Source organism: Kwoniella bestiolae, chromosome 2 (assembly GCF_000512585.2).
Source record: "Kwoniella bestiolae CBS 10118 chromosome 2, complete sequence".
In the NCBI taxonomy this organism is placed as follows: domain Eukaryota; kingdom Fungi; phylum Basidiomycota; class Tremellomycetes; order Tremellales; family Cryptococcaceae; genus Kwoniella; species Kwoniella bestiolae.
In genome coordinates, this window is record NC_089242.1 from 3733362 (window position 1) to 3754309 (window position 20948).

A 20948-nucleotide genomic window follows, 5' to 3' on the forward strand; every position below is an offset into this window, starting at 1 on the left:
TTCTTCCGGTCATGCGAGAAGTAGCTGTTGAAGAGGGCCAATAAGATGATCCTGCGATACAGATGTACTGCTGATATCGTATGTTGGTAAATTAATTGTATTTATGACTAGTAGCCAAGAGTGTTATATATGTCATGTAGCACTCGATGATATATATTAATTACTGTACCCCGCATTGGGTGCATGGGTGGATGTTGTTGTTACGAGATTGAGATAGATGCACCGCTTATATATGACAAGTGAAAGCGGACTACGCCGCTCACTCCTCATTCAGCCTACTCATGTCACGGGACTTCCGCAACCCCTTCTCGATCACTCGTTTGTATGCGGCCGATAACCAGAGTGTTTAATCCCGTGAATTTAATTTACACCACGTGGCATCACTGATTTTTCATTGACTCGTCTCTAGCGAAAGATAACAACCCCTACCCTACCCTACCCTCACCTCGTCAAAATTATTATTATTAGCGTCGATAAAAAAATAGATGGATATCTACTCGTACATCCTGGCTTGTCTTCTCAACACACCACAACAACATCATCATCAACACCTCACCCAAAAAGGGGCTTAGGACCACCACCTACCTTCCCGGCCTTGTCGAAGAGTACAGAGTAAATCTCATCTGCCCGAGACTCTACTCTTATCGCGACTCTCTCTCTCCCTTCTAGATCTCGCTAAAATCCCCAAAACAAAAATGCTTCGATCAATCCCCCTCTGCCGTTCATCCCTTGCTGCTCGTCCACTCCGGACCATCCCTTCTCTCGCTGCCAGACGAGTAGCTCCCACCCAGACCAGATCTTATGCCGTAGCTGCTCCAGCGGTAGGTTCATACGGTCAAGTAGATGGTGAACCAACCCTCAACTCTCCCTCGGAATTGGCCAGACGAATATCCGCTAAAGTCTTGCCTAAATTGGAGAAACCCGATGTGAAGAAGGTGTTGGTAGTTGGAAGTGGTGGTTTGAGTATCGGTCAGGCGGGAGAATTTGATTATTCAGGTATGACTACACCTCAACAGTCAAACCATCCTTCTAGGCTTTGAATACTGATATCCTTGTTGGTATGTAGGTTCCCAAGCTATCAAGGCTCTCCGAGAATCGAACATCTCCACCATCCTCATCAACCCAAATATCGCTACCATCCAAACTTCCCATCACTTGGCCAACGAAATCTACTTCCTACCCGTCACAGCAGATTATGTAGCATACGTTCTCGAGAAGGAAAGACCAGATGGTATCTTGTTGACCTTTGGTGGTCAGTCAGCTTTGAACGTCGGTATTCAGCTGGATAAAATGGGTGTTCTTGAACGACTGGGCGTTAAAGTTTTGGGTACTCCTATTAGAACTTTGGAGGTTTCGGAGGATAGAGATCTGTTCGTTCAGGCTTTGAATGGTTAGTCGAGCTTCTGTAGTGTCGCCATCTATCCACCTGGGAATGCTTTGACAACTATGACTGATACTCCTCTTATTGATTCCAGAAATCGAGATCCCCGCTGCGCAATCTACCGCTGTATCAACCATCCAGGACGCCCTCGACGCAGCCTCGGAAATTGGTTATCCCATCATTCTTCGATCTGCGTTCTCCCTTGGTGGTCTCGGTTCGGGTTTCGCTCACGACGAAGAAGAACTTCGAAATCTCGCTGCTAAATCCCTTTCACTCTCTCCTCAAGTGTTGATTGAGAAGTCTCTTAAGGGTTGGAAGGAAGTTGAATATGAAGTTGTCCGAGATGCCGCTGATGTAAGTAATCGACTCGTCAACTGTGCTCTCAGCCTACCATATACTGATGAGAAGTTATCATAGAACACCATCATCTGCTGTAACATGGAGAACTTCGACCCTCTCGGTACACACACTGGTGACTCCATCGTTGTTGCTCCCTCTCAAACTCTTACAGATGACGAGTACCACATGCTCCGAAGTGCCGCTATCAAAATTGTCAGACACGTCGGTGTGGTCGGCGAATGTAACGTGAGTAGTAGAAGTTGCTTTGACTTGACCTACAATTGACATTGGTAAATAGGTACAATACGCCCTTGACCCCGAAAGCCGAGATTACCGAGTAATCGAGATGAACGCTCGTCTCAGTCGATCTAGGTGAGCTCAACTACCATATCATTTCACGTTATGTCGCGATCGCTGACGGACCACCTCGCAGTGCCCTTGCCTCCAAAGCTACCGGTTACCCCCTTGCCTACACCGCCGCCAAGATCGCTCTCGGTCATACCCTTCCAGAACTCCCCAACGCCGTTACCAAATCCACTACAGCATGTTTCGAGCCTTCCCTCGACTACATCGTCACCAAGATCCCCAAGTGGGATTTGGCCAAGTTCCAACATGTCGAGCGAAACGTCGGATCCGCCATGAAATCCGTCGGAGAAGTTATGGCCATCGGTAGAACCTTCGAAGAATCCTTACAGAAAGCTATCCGACAGGTCGACCCCAACTTCACTGGATTCGACGCTTACTGGAAGCCTGAAGATATGCAAACAGCCCTTGCCAACAACAACGACAGACGATTGTTTGCCATCGCTCACGCAATGTTGAACTTGAACTACTCCGTCGACCAATTGCACGATATCACCAAGATTGATAAATGGTTCTTGTACAAATTGGAGAACATCGTCAGAGTCTACAAGCAACTTCAGTCCACTCCATTCGAAAGTATCGACAAGGATTTGATCCTTACTGCCAAGAAGACTGGCTTCTCCGATCTTCACATCTCCCAACTTACCGGTGTGAAAGAGAACCAAGTTAGGGAGAAGCGAAAATCATATGGAGTTACACCATGGGTCAAGCGAATTGATACCCTCGCTGCGGAGTTCCCAGCATACACCAACTACTTGTACACCACTTACAATGCCTCAACTCACGATGTCGACTTCAACGAGAACGGTACGATGGTTTTGGGATCGGGTGTTTACCGAATTGGATCTTCCGTCGAATTCGATTGGTGTGCTGTTACCTGCTCAAGGGCTATTAGAGAATTGGGTAAAAAGACTATCATGATCAACTATAACCCTGAGACTGTGTCGACCGATTTCGACGAGGCTGATAGATTGTACTTCGAGGAACTTGGTTTCGAGAGAGTCATGGATATCTACGAGATGGAACAGGCTGAAGGTGTTGTTGTCAGCGTCGGAGGTGGGTCATGTCTTCTTTGCTCATAAAGCGATTCTCACTCAAAGTAGAGAATGTAAGAAACGTTATAGCTGACAATGTTTCATATCTGAATAGGTCAACTCCCTCAAAACATCGCTCTTCGACTGAAGAACTCCGGCGTCACCGTCCTCGGTACCGACCCCGAGCAAATCGATAACGCCGAAGATAGACACAAGTTCTCCTCCATCCTCGATTCCGTAGGAGTAGATCAACCAGCATGGACCGAAGCTACTTCCTTGGAATCTGCCAAAGCCTTCGCCGCCAAGGTAGGCTACCCCGTCCTTATCAGACCATCCTACGTCCTCTCCGGAGCAGCCATGAACGTCGTATGGGATGAAGCTTCTCTCGACAAGAACCTCACTGCCGCCACGGACGTCTCGCCCCTTCACCCCGTAGTTATCTCGCAATTCATCGATAATGCCCAAGAAATCGATGTCGACGCTGTTGCCCACAAGGGTGAACTCCTCGTTCACGCTGTATCGGAGCATGTGGAGAATGCAGGTGTTCACTCGGGAGATGCCACGCTGGTCTTACCTCCCTTCTCCCTCCCTACCTCCGATTTGGACAGGTTCAAGGAGATTGCTCAGAAGGTCGCCAAGGCGTTTGAGATTTCTGGGCCGTTCAATATGCAGATTATCAGGAAACCCGAGGAGAACGGGCAGCCGGCCGAGTTGAAGGTTATTGAATGTAATCTCAGAGCGTCAAGGTCTTTCCCATTTGTTTCGAAGGTATTGGGCAAGAATTTCATTGATGTGGCTGCTGCTGCTATCATGTGAGTTTAGCTTTTATCATCTATTATCCAAACAAATAAGGCGTGGTCCCTCCTTGTATGGAGGTGTGAGAAACAGAGATACAAGTGCTAATGTATGTTTGCATCGTTACAGGGGAGAGAACGTACCCGCTCCTGTCGACTTGATGAAGGAACAACGAGATTACGTGGCTATCAAGGTACCTCAATTCTCATGGACTCGATTACCCGGTGCGGACCCCTTCCTGGGTGTCGAGATGGCTTCTACCGGTGAAGTTGCGTCGTTCGGAAAGGATGTGCATGAGGCATACTGGGCTGTGAGTATACGTTTCTGCTTCTATCAAATCCTCCTTGATTCGGTGTTCGTAGTATGAAGGAACATATAGCTAGATAGTCCAATGAGCTGATATTTGTGATCCTACATAGGCCCTCCTCTCAGTAAACGGCTTCAAGCTCCCCAAGAAAAACTCCGGTATCCTCCTCGGAGGAGATATAACCCGATCCGAAATGCCCACCATCGCCTCCAACTTGCTTTCATTGGGATTCAAACTGTACACTTACGACCCGAAAGTCGAGAACTTTATCAACGAACAGCCCAACTTGACTATCAAGAAGATCTATGTCCCAGTCAAGGACAAGCGAAAGTTGAGGGAGGTATTGGAGGAGAATGAGATTAGCACTGTCATTGATATTGCTAGGTCCAGGGCTGCTTCGACGGGCGAGGCGGAATATGCTGCTAGAAGGGCGGCGGTGGATTTCGGTATTCCTGTGAGTTGATGTCTCTCATGGTATCACGACTGTGTTGAGTACGATAATAGAAGCGATTACATATGCTAATTTGATTTACGTGACAGCTCATCAACAACGCCAAACTCGCTGTATTGCTCACTGAGACACTACAGAAAAAGTTCCACCAATCTCCCTTACCTTATGTGGAGGGTACCAACCCGCCTGAAGTGAAATCTTGGAGGGAGTTTGTAGGTGAGGAGAGGGCTTATTAGTTTATTTGCTTCTATATAGATATTTCATCTTATTTGGGGTTTCCATTTTATGTCTTGCAGTGACTAGAGGGAGGATAGGATAGGAAGGTAGAAGAATTACATTTTCAGTTCATCTTTTCATGCATGTTTCAATGACCATTCTTACTACTCCGGCCTCGTGAACCCATTGGGAGATGACAATGACCTGTGCATATACGATTACATCAGAGTATGCATAACCCACCTAAGCAGCATTGCACTACGAGTGATGAGCAGATGAGCAGATGCCACACTCCCCCTTATCCAAACTCCGACTACTCGGCGTTATAACCAATTTGACCATACGAAATTATTTTAACCTGTCCCGTCATTTTTCGTTTGGCCTGGGTGTGCAGTGAGTCAGAGACAAGCCCTGACGTATTGACTGGTAGTACTGTATGCGGAAGGTAGTACAGTAGAGCAGCAGTGTATGGTGGTACAGTGACTGACTGACTCTCTCTGCTACGCTTGCTTGCTTGCTGCTCACTCTGCTCACTCTGCTGGCTCACTACCACCAATAATTGGTAAAAAGTATATTGGTTTTAAGTACAAGTTGTTATTCGACTTGTCGATTCATTACTTCATATAAGGTGAGTTAATTTGTTGCGACGTCGTTATCAGAAGAGGGGAGGGGGGAATATGTGTAGAGACAGAAGTGAAAAAAGAGGATACAGGGAGAAGGATGGACTCACAGCAAAGGATGGAAGTGAAAGTGGAATAGGAAGAAGAAAAGTTGGAATGGAATGAGCTGTAGAACACCGTATAGCGACTAAAGGAAATAGACAAGACGGTTCATACTGTGTGAGGTGGATGGGGGATGAAGAAGGGAAAGGCAAGGGGAAAGAGTTCGCATTAGCTGACGATTTGGTATTCTACGTCCTTCTCTCTCCCTATCAAACTCCGGCTCAATCAACGAATCAACGATAATCTATCCTCCCTCACATACCAACCCCACAGACTCCATATAGGAAAAACGCCAAAAGGCGCAAAAAGGAGTTTGTAATCACACCAACCAAAATGTCAGTCGTGTCGAAGAACATCTTCGACCTTCTTGGGGGTGGGTTGTTTTCTCTATTTCACTCTCTCTCACCTCTACCAGTCATATGAATACTATAAGCCATGGTAAAGGAGTAGGGAGATTGATCTACAGAAAGTCATCACTTAAGCTAACTATAAATCCCGTGGTATAGACGACGGAGACTCTCCCTCCCCCGCTCCCGCCAAGGCCACTCCCGCCCCAGCCAAGAAGGAGTCCGCCCCCGCTCCTCAACGATCCGTCCCCGGCTCTCAACCTCGAGGTGCTGCCGGCCAAGGAGCCAGAGGAAGAGGTTCGTACCCTTCCAGAGGTGGACCCAGAAACACCTACCAAGGTGAACAACGAAATACTGGACCTGTCTCCTCTGAGGGTAACGTAGAGGGTTCGGAGACTGCTGGTGGATTTGATGGTGAACGAGTTGGTGAGTTGATCGCTCTGAGACTATCATGTCATACCGTTCTGCCTTATCTTGCCCTTCTCTTGGTGCATTTGAGCGGATGAGAAAAGACGATACTACGTTCTTCTCTTTTTGCTCTTGTCTACTTGTCTTTCTTCGTACCGTACGCTCGAAACGTTAACCAGCTTCGCTGATCTCCAACCACACGTATAGCCCCCTCAAGAAAAGGCAACCAAGGAACCGTCCGAGACGCCCACACCAAGGGACCCCGAGGATCCCGACCCGCCCGAGGAGGTGGTAACTCCTCCAGAAACGTCACTTCAGGTGGTCACTCCTCGTACGGCTCGGGACACTACAGAGGCGCCAAGGTGCCCGCTCAAGCTGGCGAGAGAAGACAATTCGAGAGGAGAAACCAAAATGGTGGAACTGATTCGCAAAAGAAGGTTGATCATGGATGGGGAGCTAACACTGGTGAGGCTGAGTTGAAAGGTGAGTTGGGGGTCTTTTTAGGTTCTGTAATTTGTGAATATGGGAGAAGAGAAGATGTTGGATATTCGTTCATGGGACGGGAATGTTTCGTTCTTGTCTTGTGCCAATTGGATCCACTTCAACCTCTCCCTTTGCGTCATCTTTCACTTTCTTTCCTCGTTTTTTGGTTGGGGATTTGATTTGCGAAATTCGATTTTGGACATATGGGAAACTTCAGCTGATACCCTCATCCACACCCAGACGAAGTCGAAGGCGAGAAAGACGCCCAAGTCGAGGAGAACCAACCTCAAACCCCCGCTCCCGAAGCCTCCGAGGAAGTCGCTGCCCCCGTCGAAGCTGCCGAACCCGAGGAACCAGAGGAAGTTACCAAATCATACGATGATTTCCTTGCTGAACGAGCCCAACAAGCTCTCTCCATCCCCGGTCTCGAGAAGAAGGAGGCTAGAACCGTCTCTTCCGAACTTGAAGGTACTGCTTTCGTCAGAGAGGGTGTTGAGGAGTTCTTCAGCGGAAAGGTGTGTCATGTGTTTCGTTTACTTCTTCCTGTCTGTCCATCTACTTGATCATCCTGTCGAGTGAAGCATCCCCTAAGATTTATCTCTGAATTGTCAAAATCGCCTTGCTGACTCTTCTGTTGCATCGTCCAGTCCAAATCCGCCGAAGCCAAGTCCAAGGCCCCCAAGAAGGAGAAGGTCTACATCGAAGTTGACGGACAATTCGCTCAACCCAACCGACCCCCTCGAAGGGACAACGACAACGCCCCTCGACGAGGTGGTAACAGGGGTGGACCCAGGGGAGGAGCCGGACAACGAGGTGGAAGAGGCCAAGGGCCCAGGGGTGGTGCTCGAGGTGGAAGAGCCCCCGCTGGTATCAACGCCAACGACACCAACGCTTTCCCTGCTCTTGGAGCTTAGGCTTAAGGCGATACTTCCATTTGTAGAAGTATGAGAAGGATTAAACGGTATAAGGGTTTTTGCAAGCTTGCTTAGGGGAGGAGATGAATGAATGTAATGAATATACTTCTTCTGCTTTCTGATCGAGTGAATACCAATCTTTATACCTCTTTTTCTCTCTCACAACAAACAAACAAAATAATTCACAATTCACGTACACCCTTTTTCTTCTTCTTTACCTTTACTGCTAGTAGTGGTAGGTAGTTTTCTCTGTTGATTTGATTCTGGAAACAAGTATGATTCAATCAAAGCATTCATTGTGTGCATTTCTTATTGCGTGCGAGTACGGGAGTACGGTAGTACGAGAGTGGGTTGCAGGACAGCATGATGGCATGAAGCATGATGATAAAATAGCAGTGGTGATATGATGACGGGTACGAGCGAATGATGGGATGTTAAGTGGGTTAATTATTTAAGCCAGGGAGGATGTTCACGTAATCCCTCGAGTACGAACTGCGCCTCTCTCTTTGTCTGTCTTTGGCCACTGAGCGCACTTGACCTGTTGGATCATAATCATCATTCATTCATTGATGGTACTGTGTCAGAATACATATAACTATATCATCTCATCAAGTAAGACGACATAAAGACGTTATTATAGACCAAGTAGCATCACGGACTCGCTGAGAAGAAAAAGAAAATACAAAGATTGAAGAGGAATATAACGAGTGATACCAACACAGCCTCATTCGGTGCAAGTTCTCACGGACATTCAACCCGACAAAACACCATAGCATACTATAAACCTAAAAGGGTGAATCAAACTCACAGGTAACATATCATCAGAAACGAAAAGAAGTAGACATGTCAGAGGAAACTCCCGTGAAAGCTGTTCAGGTCAAGCTAGTACTATTGGGTGAGTATGTCGTTATGTGTACTATGCCTTGTGGTGATGAGGAGATGAAAGGAATGAGTGGTCTTGACCTGATTGATATGAGATCAGATTATGCACTTTACTTGTGGTCATGATGATGTTGGTGTGACAAGAGACGACATCAAGTTGAATGCATTGCTGACTTTGCCTTATCTTACTATTACTCGCCTCCCTTCTCATTATACTTCAACGGTCTACCATATCCCACTATCACCCACCCCCCGCACATACGATAAACAGGTGAGGCGGCAGTTGGTAAATCCTCTCTGGTACTTAGGTTCTGCCAAGGAGATTTCAACGAGAATACCTCGCCTACTATCGGTGCGGCATTCTTGACGCAAAGTGAGTATCGTCTACTCTTGTCTAGCAGGGTCTTGGGGAGAGGGCAGAGGACGATCGAATATCTGGTATTGTTCTACGGTGTACATGCTGATTTCTGTTGTGGATGTAGAATGTAGATTGGAGAATAGGATCGTCAAGTTTGAGATCTGGTGAGCCTATTTGTCGTCCGGTGATGTGCGTAATGTAGGCTTACTCGTCATGTACAATAGGGACACAGCAGGACAAGGTCAGTCATTAGGATAGACAGATGCTATACCCGCATATTGTGACAGCTAACGGGGCGTGATCACAGAACGATTTCACTCGCTCGCTCCTATGTACTACCGAAATGCTCAGGCTGCTGTAGTTGTTTATGATATTACCAAAGCTGTAAGTGCACCTTTATGTATCTGGACAACCCATTACGAACTGTATTATTGATATGCTGATCTCCTTTGTTTACACAGGCATCACTCGAAAAAGCAAAAGCATGGGTTAAAGAACTCCAAAGACAAGCCAACGCCAATATCGTAATTGCCTTGGTCGGAAACAAGGTGAGCAGCACGTCTTCGCTTCTAACGTATCATGCTGTTGGACAAAATGAATTTGTACTTTGTGTGTGCCAAGACGAACAGCTGACCACCGATGTATCATCTCCTCAGCTCGATCTCGTATCTGACACCTCATCCACACCCGCCCCACCAGCTTCAGCAGAGTCTCCAGCAGAGGATGAAGAAGATTCATCCGAAGAACCATCATCTACTCCCTCTCCGGCCGAAAACGAAAGCGATGATGCTCGCCAAGTATCTACTGCCGAGGCTGAAGCGTACGCTAAGGAGAGTGGTTTGCTGTTCTTCGAGGCTTCCGCTAAGACTGGACATAATGTTGGAGAGATATTCACTGAGATTGGTGAGTGCGATCTCTTCAGCCCGATTGACGATTGATGATCACGGGGAGAAAGGGGACGGCAATGATCAGAATACCAGAGAATCATCTCACGGGTAAGGATAAGGATGATTATTGATCATTTTATTTGTTTGTGGATCATAGCCAAAACAATCCCATTCGATACTATCTCACCCAAACCTACGACAAGCCAATCTGCCAACAGACGGTCGGGAGCCAATAACGGGGAGAACAATAATGTCAACCTTGGGGAGGGTCAACAAGCTAAGAAAGGTGGATGTTGTTAGGGCATGTCTCTCCTTTTGATCGTTGATGAGTGTTCTTTCTGGGTTGGAGGATAAGGCAGAGGAGAGTGGGATATCTAGAATGGAGTCGAGGATAGATTTAGGTAGTAGTGGTTAGTCTGTGTTGGGAGGAGGTACAGATTTCGTTTTTACTTGATTGTGTTTATCGTTTGTGTGAATATTGTATATACTCTTTTTGACTGTTCTCTAGTCTCGATGATCGATTATCTAGTTATGAATTGATGGACTCATTATCGCCTCAATCTAGCTCTTCTCGCTTTTCCCATCATTCATAGAGCAACGTCGTCGATCGATCAACCGTGGAGGGATGGTGTCTAGCATCTGACACGAGCTAATAGTGAACTCGACTGACAAGCACAGAGCGTACACTCGCATATCATCATTTCCCGTGCACATTTGGGGGTCCTACCTCTCGAGCTACAATTGTAATTCTGCTTTCAATTCGATTTCATTTGTCAGCTGAAGAACGCCGGGTCAATATTCATGGGTGTCGGACAGACCAAGAAAGCGGTACGGTAAGGTACGGTACGATTCGTCGAGCGGTAAAGTGGTCAAAATTTGATTTGTAAACGTGATTGATCCCATCGAGAAGTGTATCCTCGGGCGACGTAGGTATATATCGACAGTGGGTGAGTTTCGATGAAAAAGGGCGGGGCGAGGCGAGCAGAGCCAGAGTACCCGTTCTTCCTGGCTGACTCCTATCGTTGGCAGAAGCGGAATGGAGGGTGTAGGATATTCTTCGGGGCCTATGATATATCAACATCATATCGGCGTGAGATGTCAAGATGAACATCACGTTCCAAACGACCGATACGCACGTTGCTCGACATTCCCCGCGGATATCTCCGAAGACGATTAGGCTTATCTTGCGATTAAACCAATTACTCTTCGATGGACTTGCACGTGCCGAATGAACTTTGTTCGCCAAATTTGTCCCTTCAAGTAGTGATCAGGTGGAAGAGGGAAGGCGGGAAGGAAGGTACAGACCCGACATTCGAGTAGGAGTATGGTTTCCTTCTTGAAAGGAGTTTCGGGGCTGTCGACTTGGCGCTTGTTTCTCTTCGGACTTGGACTTGGACTTGGTAATGAGCGGTAATGGAAAATTCGGTGGTCGATAGTCATTTCAAAGGTATATAAAGGTCAAAGGAGGTCCTTTCAACGTCGCACCATCTTACAATCAAAAGAACAAACCATCATCCCTTGGTCAACTTGAATTTGTTCAACTTTGATCGCGCTTTTTCTTCTCTGTGTTGATTATAAATATCCAGCGGATAAGACCAAAATGTTCGATAAATTCACTGTCACTCTCTTCACTGCTCTCCTAGCTTCCATAGCTGAAGTGAGAGCTTTGACTCATTACCCACCTAGTGAGTCGTCGTATCCAAGCGACCTTATCTAGCATACACGTCATCAAACTACTCACATACCGATGTTGATCTTTTGTTGGATCATAGGCAAGACTGCCAATACCGACTTGGATCAAGTGTTGAATGGTTCAGGTGCTCCAGGAAACTACTGGTCATCCACCACCCCTGATGAGGAGTATGGTGAATACAACTGTATGTCCACCTCTTGTGCTTTGCTCGTGGGATCGAGCTAATTGGTTTTGTGATATCTAGGGTGTGCTGTACGTATAAATCACCGCTTACCCTAACAGCTTCATACGCTGATGTCGTCTTGGAACTTGTAGATGCCTCATGTAAGAAAATCAGAATACCAAGTCCCCTCGAAAGAATATGAGCTACAATACGTGGAAGTCATCCAACGTCACCATAAGGTATGTTCCTTCCTTTGATTCGTTGACGATACCGATTGACAAGCTCAAATCGTCATAGCGAACGCCTTACGCTTCGAACACTTTCTTCAAAGAAGATATTCCTGTAAGTACACGTCAAACCCAAAACACAACTTACTCCAGAGCTGATTGTGTTTGTATTGCATCACTTCAGTGGGATTGCACTCAAGAAGGCAAGTTGTGTCATCGCTCGTCTAAACGTCATCACGTGCTGATTTTGTTGACGTGCCATGACAGGTCCATACCACCATGCCAAGAACGTCAACCCCGAAAACACCTCTGGCGTAGTCTGGCAAAGACAGGTAAGTACAGCGATCGTATACATAGGCTCATCTGTATTGACTGATTCACGTGTGCTCGATAGAGCGGTTCCCAAAACCCATTCGAAGCCAAGGTGGGACCTGGTTTCGTAGGTTCGACATGTGAATTCCCGGCTATCACCTCGTACGTGGATCCTGTTCTCCTTCCGTCCCACCGCATGCGCTCCTATACATACGCTTGGGTTGGGGTGGGAGCGGTTGTCTGATGTCTGTACGATTCGCAGCGAGGGTATCGATGATGCCATGGTTCACGGACAAGACATCAAGGGAGTCTACGGCGATTTTTTGGGCTTCTTACCTGCTTCTCACGAGAAGGATAAATACTCTTTCAGAGTTACTAGTAATGTATGTCTTGGATTCTTAGCTCGTCCCCAGACTTGATGTTCTGTTTGGCTAATATGCCGATGGCAGGTCATCACCTCGCAAACCTTGGCGGGTTTCGGTAAAGGTTTGTACCCTGATCTTGAGGAACACACTGGGTGAGTACTTAGCTGCATCAGGACCGGATCTATGACTGAAAAACAGAATTGTTGATCACAAGTGTGCCATACTGAGCTGACATATCACCGTAGATGGATCCAAGACGATTCCTACGATTCTCTTAAACCCGGTGTCCGTGAGTATGGCATTCCACAGCTCACCACATAGGATTTTTGGTTGAAAAGTCGCTTGTGATATCTTGCAGCGTGCGCGCTTCGAGACACGATCAACAGCCAAATCACCAAGCTCTCTGGGGAATGGGGGAGACACCTCAACCTGACCTCAGAGCTCAGAGAAAGATTCAATAATGTATCAGGCATCGAACCTAATGATACTGCCGGATGGAGAACCAGCTGGGACCAGTGAGTAATCCCCCCGGTCATCCATACGGTACAAGCTAATAAGTCGAAAAGCCCATACGACAACATGTCAGCCAAACAATGTCATGGCAAACCTCTACCATGCTCTACCAACAACACGGCCATCTGTGTCCAACAAGAAGACGCCAACGCGATCTACCGATTGGGTAACTACGAGTACGCCTACAGGTGGAGGATGCACGAGAACTCGACTTACTACAGTGCTATCACCATGGGTGCTTGGTTTATCGAGTTGAAAGATCACTTTAGGGGTAAGATGGATGGATCGAACCCTGTTAAATACTTCCACAAGTGGGTCTATTATCTCGTTGCACTATATGTACATGCGCAAAAGAGGAAAGATGGAGGCTGATGTGGAATGGTGTGGTGGACTAGTTTCGCCCATGATGGATCTGTCGCTCCTGTTCTCGGTTTACTCCAACACGATGAGGTGGGTTTCTATCCATAATGTAAGGGCCATTGGGTATGCTAACACAATGAGAACGTCGCATAGCCCGTCTGGCCAGGTATGGGCTCCGAAGTAGTATTCGAGCTGTACAAGAAAGCCGAAGAGTACTTTGTCAGAGTCCTATTCTCAGGTCAACCATTAAAATCTTCCACTCCCTTCGGTACGATGGACATGGTTCCTTGGAAAGATTTCGAGGCGTACTTGTATGATACTATTCCTGAGAAACTTACTGAGCTGTGTATCGCCAGTAACGAGTGAGGGGGGTATTTTTGAAAACCTGAGTTATGTAGAAGAGGGAATGGCGAGGATGCTGTCGAGGGTGGATGATCCTCAAAATAAAATACGAAGTTGTTTCGTAAGCGCACATTTCATATAATAGATTTATAGATTATAATTAGATGTTCTCTTGGATTCGATGGATTTGATGTTGGTCTTGGCATTGTTAATTAGTTCGCAAGCGATCTGCCAAAGCACGATGTAAGGTCATATAGGTAGATTCATTCAATATTACTAAATGCTACATCGTGTATAAACAATAAATATAATAACTACTATAATCAACAACATCCCTTCCGCCTTTCCACAATCTCAATCCTCTATATCACGCTTACACTGAATTTAAGCAGTCTGCTCCTTGTGACCACCAACTCGAGGAGCACCCTCGTAGAATTGGTGCTGGTGTCCCGAGTCAGCGTGAGACATGGGTCCAGCGTCGGTCTTTTGCTTGAGGAATTGCTCGTGGGTGATAGTGGGAAGGGTGGTAGCTTCGTGCACGATAGGGGCATCGTGGATCTTCTCGTGGATACCGGCGGTGTGGTGGACTACGGTTGGTTGGACAGTCTCTCTTTGGATGACAGGTTGGACTAACAATCTCATTATGATTAGCATATATACTTTTTCAGTCTGGGAGATTGCGATGTGCAGACTGAGCGTGAAAGTGAGATGGGTGAGGCGAGGGTGAGAGACACTCACCAGTCTCGTGGATGTGGTGGTGTTCGTGCTCGTTGACGTGTTGACCAACGTGAGCGGATGTCCTGGCAGTCTCAGCAGTTCGAGTCTCGTTGGTGTGGAGGGTTCGTTGCTCGTGCAATTTGGCTTGGTGCTCTGGTAACATCTCCTCCTTGTGTTCCCTCACAACCTCTGGGCCGGTGGTGTGAACATGTTGAGTCTCGGCAGTTTGCTTGTGCTCGATAGGTTGAATTCGGTGCTAAGTAACGCAACCATCATCAGCGATCTATTCCCCTTCCTTACTAATAAAGATCGTGGCGGAAGTGTCTGTGCGCAAAGAGGCAAGGCAAATAGAAGATACTCACTTGGTGGTGGTGGACGTGTCTCTCCCTGTCAACAGCCTCAGCAGTCTCAGTGTGTTCGGTTGGTCGAACGTGTTCCTCGACTACTTCTGGGGCGACTTCAGAGCAGACCTATCGAATGTACCATTGTCAGCAACCACTTCGCTCCGCTCCACAGCTAGCTGAAGGCCGACTCACCTCGGTAGAGTCGGCTTTGTGAGATCCCTTGAGAAATTCCTTGACACCTTGAGTGATACCTGACATTATGATTGATTGGTTGTGGGTGGTTGGGTTGGTTTGCGTAAAAAGCGAACAAGTAATGTTTGATTGATGAGGGGAAAAGGAGATGACGAAGGTGGATATGTGTTAATGTATATATAGCCTTCTACGTACCGATGATGTCTTTGGTGGGCTGTCGAGCTATGACGTTTATTCAACTTTCCATGCAAACCAATGCAAACAAAGTAACGTGGTGTCATCGTCATCATCGAGCCTACCCAATTACAGTGATACATGTGCATGTACAGGTAAGGGAATCTTTCTCCTCTTTGGTTGCCCGGGATGACGAAATCGATAATACTGTAATAATATAATCATCTAAGACTAATGGATGGATTTGCTCGATCTACAGTACAAGTTTTCTGGGAATCTCACTAGGATCAATGCAATACTCGCTCAGGGCTGACCTGCTAACAGGCAAGAAAGGCAAATTACAGATGCTCTAAAATTCCACAGAGATCGAAGCACGAATGCACATGTACGTGATCATCCCGTAGACTCAGTCGAGATCGACCGTCTCACCGTTCGCGGGACTCACTCACAAGGTTCAAGTCAGATTTCATATCTCATATTTTGTACCTCGTCTCCACATGAAGTACGACGTCATTGACCCAGGTGCATGCTGAAGAATCCGGGTGAAAGGGATGTTGTGATTATTTTTAACTTCACAAACAGATTGAAGGGTCGAGATGAGTTTTCCATCGATCGGGGCTATCAGATCAGAGAGACGATTCCAGAGAACTGAACTGAATCATCTATGATCCGGCGATCATCTATCCGAAATTTAGTGCCTTTCTGTTTTTTTTTTTTTTATGTTGCACTTTCCCTTACTCTGCACATGGAAGGGAATGTGTCTCGCAGTTTGGTGCATTGAGGACACGCATCTCCCCTTCTCTACGACTGCGTGGGATGGAAACCCTTATGATGCCAAAACGCACGGACAAAGTACACACCACACCATACTGTAATCGTAATCGGTCAGATGATGTTTGTTGGAGTGGACCTGTCCCTGATCGACCGACGTCACTGTGAACGTTTTGTGGGGTCCCGAGGTTGGATGGAACGAGCGATGGCATCATCAGGAATCGCATGGTCAGTTGGTTACTTCAAGGGGGAAGTGACGTTATGGAATGCAGAGAAGAAATGCAGGTGCTATTTCGGTGCGTTGAGCAATAGGTAACATTGGCCACTGATAGTTTAGCCTCAGCAAGGTCGTAGATGATCGATATTAACGAAAGTCCTCGATACTAGCGTTGAAACCAAGCACAAACAGAGAATCACATAATCAGATATATCGGAAGATTCCTGATCCTCAGAACATCAAGCCATATCTGTTGGCTCTTCCACTTGGATAAACCTACAGGCCATAGGCAAAGGGTGTCAGTTGTCCAAGATGCCATCGTTACTCTCCAAATTCAGACATCGCAAAACCGGATCACAATCTTCCAACTCATCCGTCGACGCACAACAACCGCCCTCACCTTCCCGCCGCTCACACGATTCCCCATCTTCGTCTAGAGCTCGACTCTCGCTGGACCAACCCTCACCCAGGGGAAGAGCATCATTAGACCAACCTCCCACTCCTACCAGGAGACTCCCGCAGCCACCCGTACCAACAAGTCGGACAGAGGAAGATGTGATCGTCATCGATAAAGCGCCTTCTTCCGTGCACGACACTCAAGGTCATTCAAGACCATTTGTAGATGAGAGTGAAAGACCAGATCTACCCACTACTTCATCAAATGTGAATAATCCATTGCCCCAATCTCACCCTTCAGGATCGACAACCTATCTACCTCAAGAAGAATTGGATAAGAAACCATTACCTGCTGTACCCGAAGTCCAATCCCCACCTATCCATGGACATGAAACTTCTTCTTTCCCTCTTCCTCCAAAGGATACAATCACCAAAGACACTTCATTACCCGAACGTACACCCCATCATGATCGGGTCAGATCACCTCCATTACCACATGTCGATTCTATCAACCGACAGGCCCTCCGACAGTCCGAAGAAGAAAGGCCAGGATTGGTAGGATCCTCCAGTCGACCAGCTAAGAGCGGTGAACAAGTCCGAGGGAATTATCCACACGTATCGAATTTGCCGCATTCGAATAAGGAGGAGGATTTAAACGAATTATTGGAGCAGGGTACCAACGATAAGGTGGAAATACCAAGTAGGGGATCATCGCTTTATCATAATCACCAAGGTCAAGGTCCATCTTCGTCTTCGGTCCAGCAGAATCACTCGAGAGCGGCAGAAATGGAATTACAGGAACATCGGCGAGATGGGAAATTCACAAAACCTTCTTCAGCTGTTGATCCGACGTCGAAACATCCTGATGGTATACTCAATGAACGATTCAACGATTTATCAATAGGCGAGGGAGGTGGAGTGATGGGATTGGACGAACAGCGGGATGCTATGATTAGTAAGATATCTGAGCAGATTGAGACGAAGGAGGAAGTGAGCAGAGAAGGGGTACAGGTGTTTAAGAATATTGGTATGGATCATCTGCTTGGGAAGGAGGATAGTATTGATATAAGGTCGAGGGAGCTGGAACCGGTGGTCAAGGTGAGCATGCTTATCACTCATTTCCTCCTCGTTTGCTGCTTCGTTGATCGGTCACTAATGTGTGTATGTCCAGGAAACGATCTACCCAGTCGAGCATACCGAGTACACCACCATACTTACTAGATGTATACATAAGACGCATTACATGTGAGTTTGGTGAATCTACTCTTCTACACGAGGTCGAAGCTCATCTTAGCTTTGATCCCACACATAGCCCACTCATTCAGCCAATACATGATCCCAATCCTATATTCCTAGCCACCCGCCATAGGATATACAACCCCACCACGAAGAAATGGCATGAAGTGATAGGAGATGCCGCGGCAATCTCGATCCTAGGAGAAGATGTATTCAAGAATGGCCCCAAGGAGTACAGGGAGCTACGTAAACCCGCTTTGCCGGGCTTGGAACCTATGGACGAAGATGCTATCCGCATGGCCAAGGAGGCTGGATTGGTTTCAGGTGGAGGACTGCATACGGCTACGGGTATAAAGGATTACGAGTATACTTCGAATGCTCAGGATAATATACCGATCAAGGGTGAACATGCCGATGTGTCCATTGATGGGATAGGTCAAGGGGAGGGTAAGGGGAGAGTACTGGAGAGGGAGTATGTACTGGGTACTGAGGATGAGGAGGAAAAGGGAGATTGGAAGGAGATTGCTAGTTATGTTGGGATTGGGGGTGGGAAAGGTGGATTAAGGAGGGCTCGAGGTAAGGACGATCAGGTCGGTGTGGCTTTGTAAGGACTAGAGGGAAGGAATACATCTCATTTCTCTTCTCACCTCACGCAAGTTGATATACACGCATTTTCTATAATTACTTTTTACGTCGCGCAGTCTTCTGTAGCTCTACTTGCGAATCAAATAATGCATGTTGTCTTGTTGTCTAATGTTTGTCTACCGCCACATTCTACCATGCATACCCGAGTGAGCTCGCAAGTGACGTATTTATTCCGTGTTACCCTGATTTTGCATAATGCGGGGTAATCAGGGTTAAAGAAACAGATGACGCACGGTCATTTGACTGTGAGTGGAGGTGGTCCATTAATATTATGCCATTCCATCTGTTGCGAGATGTCATCATCGGTTGTGCTTGCTACGTACGGTGGTGGTACGTCATAGCCATATCCTTGGACTGAGCAGATCCGATGATGAGATGCATGAACATGTCTCTTTCAGGTTCACTGCTCTAGCGCCACTCATACCCCTACAAGTATATATATAACCTCAGTGTAAAAAGAAGATTCTTGCGTCGATCATACATCATATTCACACTCACAACCGCAACACACAAATAATATAAATACATCACAATGGATTTAGGAAGACCTATCGGAGAATCTGTCCCTTCTAGAGGATTTGATCAGGGTGAACATGGTGCCGGTACTGGATTATCAGGTGGTGTAAGTTCCGCTCAATACTTGAGATGATCGAAAATAGAGACACGGTCGCTCACAGTCTGTTGACACTGCAGTACGGCGAAGCCAACGCCTCCAACACACAAGCTGGCCAATACGCCCAGAATGAACAATCCGGATTCAACGCTGGTGTAGGTGGGAATCACGCTTCAGGTGGTGAGTATCCCTCTGTGGCCTTCCTGCTTGTCAGGTTTATCACGAGACTGTGACTGATCATCTGTCGTTTGTAGGTATCCCATCCGGTACACCCATCGCCGACAAATTCACCTCTGGATCCAGTAACACCCCCAACGTGTACGGATCAACCGGCTCACACTCCCACCACGGTACTCACGGAGCTACCGGAGCCACCGGTGCTGGTACCGGTGTAGGAGCCAAGCTCGACAACGCTCTTGACCAATACAGCGGGTCAGGTGCTGGATCAGGCTTGACCGGTTCCCACTCCCATGGTACACACGGTACTCACGGTGGTGACGCTGTATCCGGCGCTTATGAAGGTAGCGGTACCAGAGATGGCTTGACTGGACAAAGTAAGTTCATCTTCCACCTCCATCCAACCGTATGACGCATGGTATACTGACGTGTGGTGTTGGCTCTCTAGGCGGTGCTCACACCACTGGATCCGGTGTCGGTGTAGGTGGTGAGAACCTCTCAGGCGGTCACCACGGTGCCCGAGATGCCGCTTTGGCAGGTACCGCTGCAGGAGCCGGTGCCCTCGCCGGCAAGGAATTCTCCTCATCCCACCACGGTACCGGTACCGGTGCCGAATCCACCGCTCCTCCCGATAGGGGATCAGGATTGGCAGGTGTCGGAGGTGGATTACAACCTGGTATTGGTGGTGAGACCGGATCGGGCGTAGGACCATCAGGAGGTTCAGGTGGTCACTACACTACTGGTGATTCATCCAAATCTGGCGCTCTCGGCGCTGGAGCTTTGGGAGCCGGAGCTGGAGCTGCTGGTGCTTCAGGATTATCTGGATCCAGATCTGACGCCCAATCTGGTGTTCACTCCACTGGTGGACCCGAATCTTCGTCGACCCGAGCTGGAGTAGCTTCCAACCCCACCGCTGGATCTGGAGGTGCCGGTAAATACGGTAGAGCCGAGGCCCACGATGGCCAAGGTGAACCCATCTCCAACCCCAAGGACCTCGATACTGGAAATGCCCACTCGCTCGTGCTTGACAAAGCTACCGGTCAATATGTCCACAGAAGGGATTTGGAAGGTGGTGCTGCTCACAAGCATTAGGTGGTACAGTAGAAGTAGTTTCATATAGCAAGTATAGTAATTTTGTAGCGATCATTATTGAGTAAATCATGTATCTATCTGAAATCTCCACCAGTCCGCGAAAGGTCCTGCAGTTGATTCTCGCGCCTCCCTCACCTTACCCTCGTCCTTGCCTCGCCTTTACCTTCCCCTTCGCCTCTTCATCGTCTCTGGTCGTCCTATTTCGCCCCTCGACTCCCCTCCCCTCCCCTTCCGCAGTCCAAATCCTTACATACGTTTCCCTCTAAGACCCATTTCTCGGCCCCTGTCGCCCTGTCATTTCCGTCCGTCTCGCATGCCCATTTCACCTCAGTCCGCGCTGCTCGGCCTCTCACTCCCATACCCGGCCCTACTCCCAGACCTCCGCCTCCGCTTCCGCCTTCCCTTCTTCTCCCTTCCCCTCCCATTCCGCCTTTATCTCGTCCCTTCTGCCCTTCTCGCCCCTCCTATCCATCCATCCCCTCCTCATGCTCCGACCGATCCGCCTACGCTCC

At 47.7% G+C, this 20948-nt stretch overlaps 8 protein-coding genes across 8 annotated transcripts; 7 read left to right on the forward strand and 1 right to left on the reverse strand.

Moving 5' to 3' along the window:
• Positions 1 to 695: 695 nt before the first annotated feature.
• Positions 696 to 4906, forward strand: I302_104545 (carbamoyl-phosphate synthase arginine-specific large chain; the record flags this gene model as incomplete). The annotated part of the gene is made up of 10 exons (XM_019189900.1): positions 696 to 996; positions 1067 to 1390; positions 1476 to 1735; positions 1799 to 1966; positions 2019 to 2092; positions 2154 to 3139; positions 3233 to 3929; positions 4042 to 4222; positions 4332 to 4673; positions 4760 to 4906. The coding sequence occupies 10 exons, from the start codon at positions 696 to 698 to the stop codon at positions 4904 to 4906; spliced, it is 3480 nt and encodes a 1159-aa protein (XP_019049462.1).
• Positions 4907 to 5941: 1035 nt separating this feature from the next.
• I302_104546 (uncharacterized protein) lies at positions 5942 to 7760 on the forward strand (the record flags this gene model as incomplete). The annotated part of the gene is made up of 5 exons (XM_019189901.1): positions 5942 to 5981; positions 6115 to 6381; positions 6571 to 6846; positions 7087 to 7361; positions 7494 to 7760. 5 exons carry the CDS (start codon positions 5942 to 5944, stop codon positions 7758 to 7760), a joined length of 1125 nt encoding a protein of 374 aa, XP_019049463.1.
• An 843-nt stretch (positions 7761 to 8603) lies between these two features.
• On the forward strand, positions 8604 to 10187 carry I302_104547 (uncharacterized protein; the record flags this gene model as incomplete). The annotated part of the gene is made up of 8 exons (XM_019189902.1): positions 8604 to 8655; positions 8914 to 9015; positions 9125 to 9164; positions 9225 to 9241; positions 9308 to 9384; positions 9462 to 9548; positions 9657 to 9903; positions 10045 to 10187. 8 exons carry the CDS (start codon positions 8604 to 8606, stop codon positions 10185 to 10187), a joined length of 765 nt encoding a protein of 254 aa, XP_019049464.1.
• A 1300-nt stretch (positions 10188 to 11487) lies between these two features.
• I302_104548 (uncharacterized protein) lies at positions 11488 to 11859 on the forward strand (the record flags this gene model as incomplete). Its single annotated transcript, XM_065869903.1, has 3 exons — positions 11488 to 11572; positions 11660 to 11764; positions 11825 to 11859. The coding sequence occupies 3 exons, from the start codon at positions 11488 to 11490 to the stop codon at positions 11857 to 11859; spliced, it is 225 nt and encodes a 74-aa protein (XP_065725975.1).
• A 36-nt stretch (positions 11860 to 11895) lies between these two features.
• On the forward strand, positions 11896 to 13886 carry I302_104549 (uncharacterized protein; the record flags this gene model as incomplete). The annotated part of the gene is made up of 12 exons (XM_065869904.1): positions 11896 to 11982; positions 12041 to 12085; positions 12155 to 12173; positions 12238 to 12302; positions 12365 to 12444; positions 12545 to 12665; positions 12732 to 12799; positions 12893 to 12936; positions 13006 to 13162; positions 13214 to 13471; positions 13556 to 13610; positions 13674 to 13886. 12 exons carry the CDS (start codon positions 11896 to 11898, stop codon positions 13884 to 13886), a joined length of 1212 nt encoding a protein of 403 aa, XP_065725976.1.
• A 360-nt stretch (positions 13887 to 14246) lies between these two features.
• I302_104550 (uncharacterized protein) lies at positions 14247 to 15181 on the reverse strand (the record flags this gene model as incomplete). Its single annotated transcript, XM_019189904.1, has 4 exons — positions 14247 to 14491; positions 14601 to 14835; positions 14942 to 15049; positions 15116 to 15181. 4 exons carry the CDS (start codon positions 15179 to 15181, stop codon positions 14247 to 14249), a joined length of 654 nt encoding a protein of 217 aa, XP_019049466.1.
• A 1408-nt stretch (positions 15182 to 16589) lies between these two features.
• I302_104551 (uncharacterized protein) lies at positions 16590 to 18517 on the forward strand (the record flags this gene model as incomplete). Its single annotated transcript, XM_019189905.1, has 3 exons — positions 16590 to 17771; positions 17845 to 17918; positions 17986 to 18517. The coding sequence occupies 3 exons, from the start codon at positions 16590 to 16592 to the stop codon at positions 18515 to 18517; spliced, it is 1788 nt and encodes a 595-aa protein (XP_019049467.1).
• Positions 18518 to 19086: 569 nt separating this feature from the next.
• On the forward strand, positions 19087 to 20436 carry I302_104552 (uncharacterized protein; the record flags this gene model as incomplete). Its single annotated transcript, XM_019189906.1, has 4 exons — positions 19087 to 19176; positions 19248 to 19347; positions 19422 to 19721; positions 19793 to 20436. 4 exons carry the CDS (start codon positions 19087 to 19089, stop codon positions 20434 to 20436), a joined length of 1134 nt encoding a protein of 377 aa, XP_019049468.1.
• Positions 20437 to 20948: the final 512 nt, after the last annotated feature.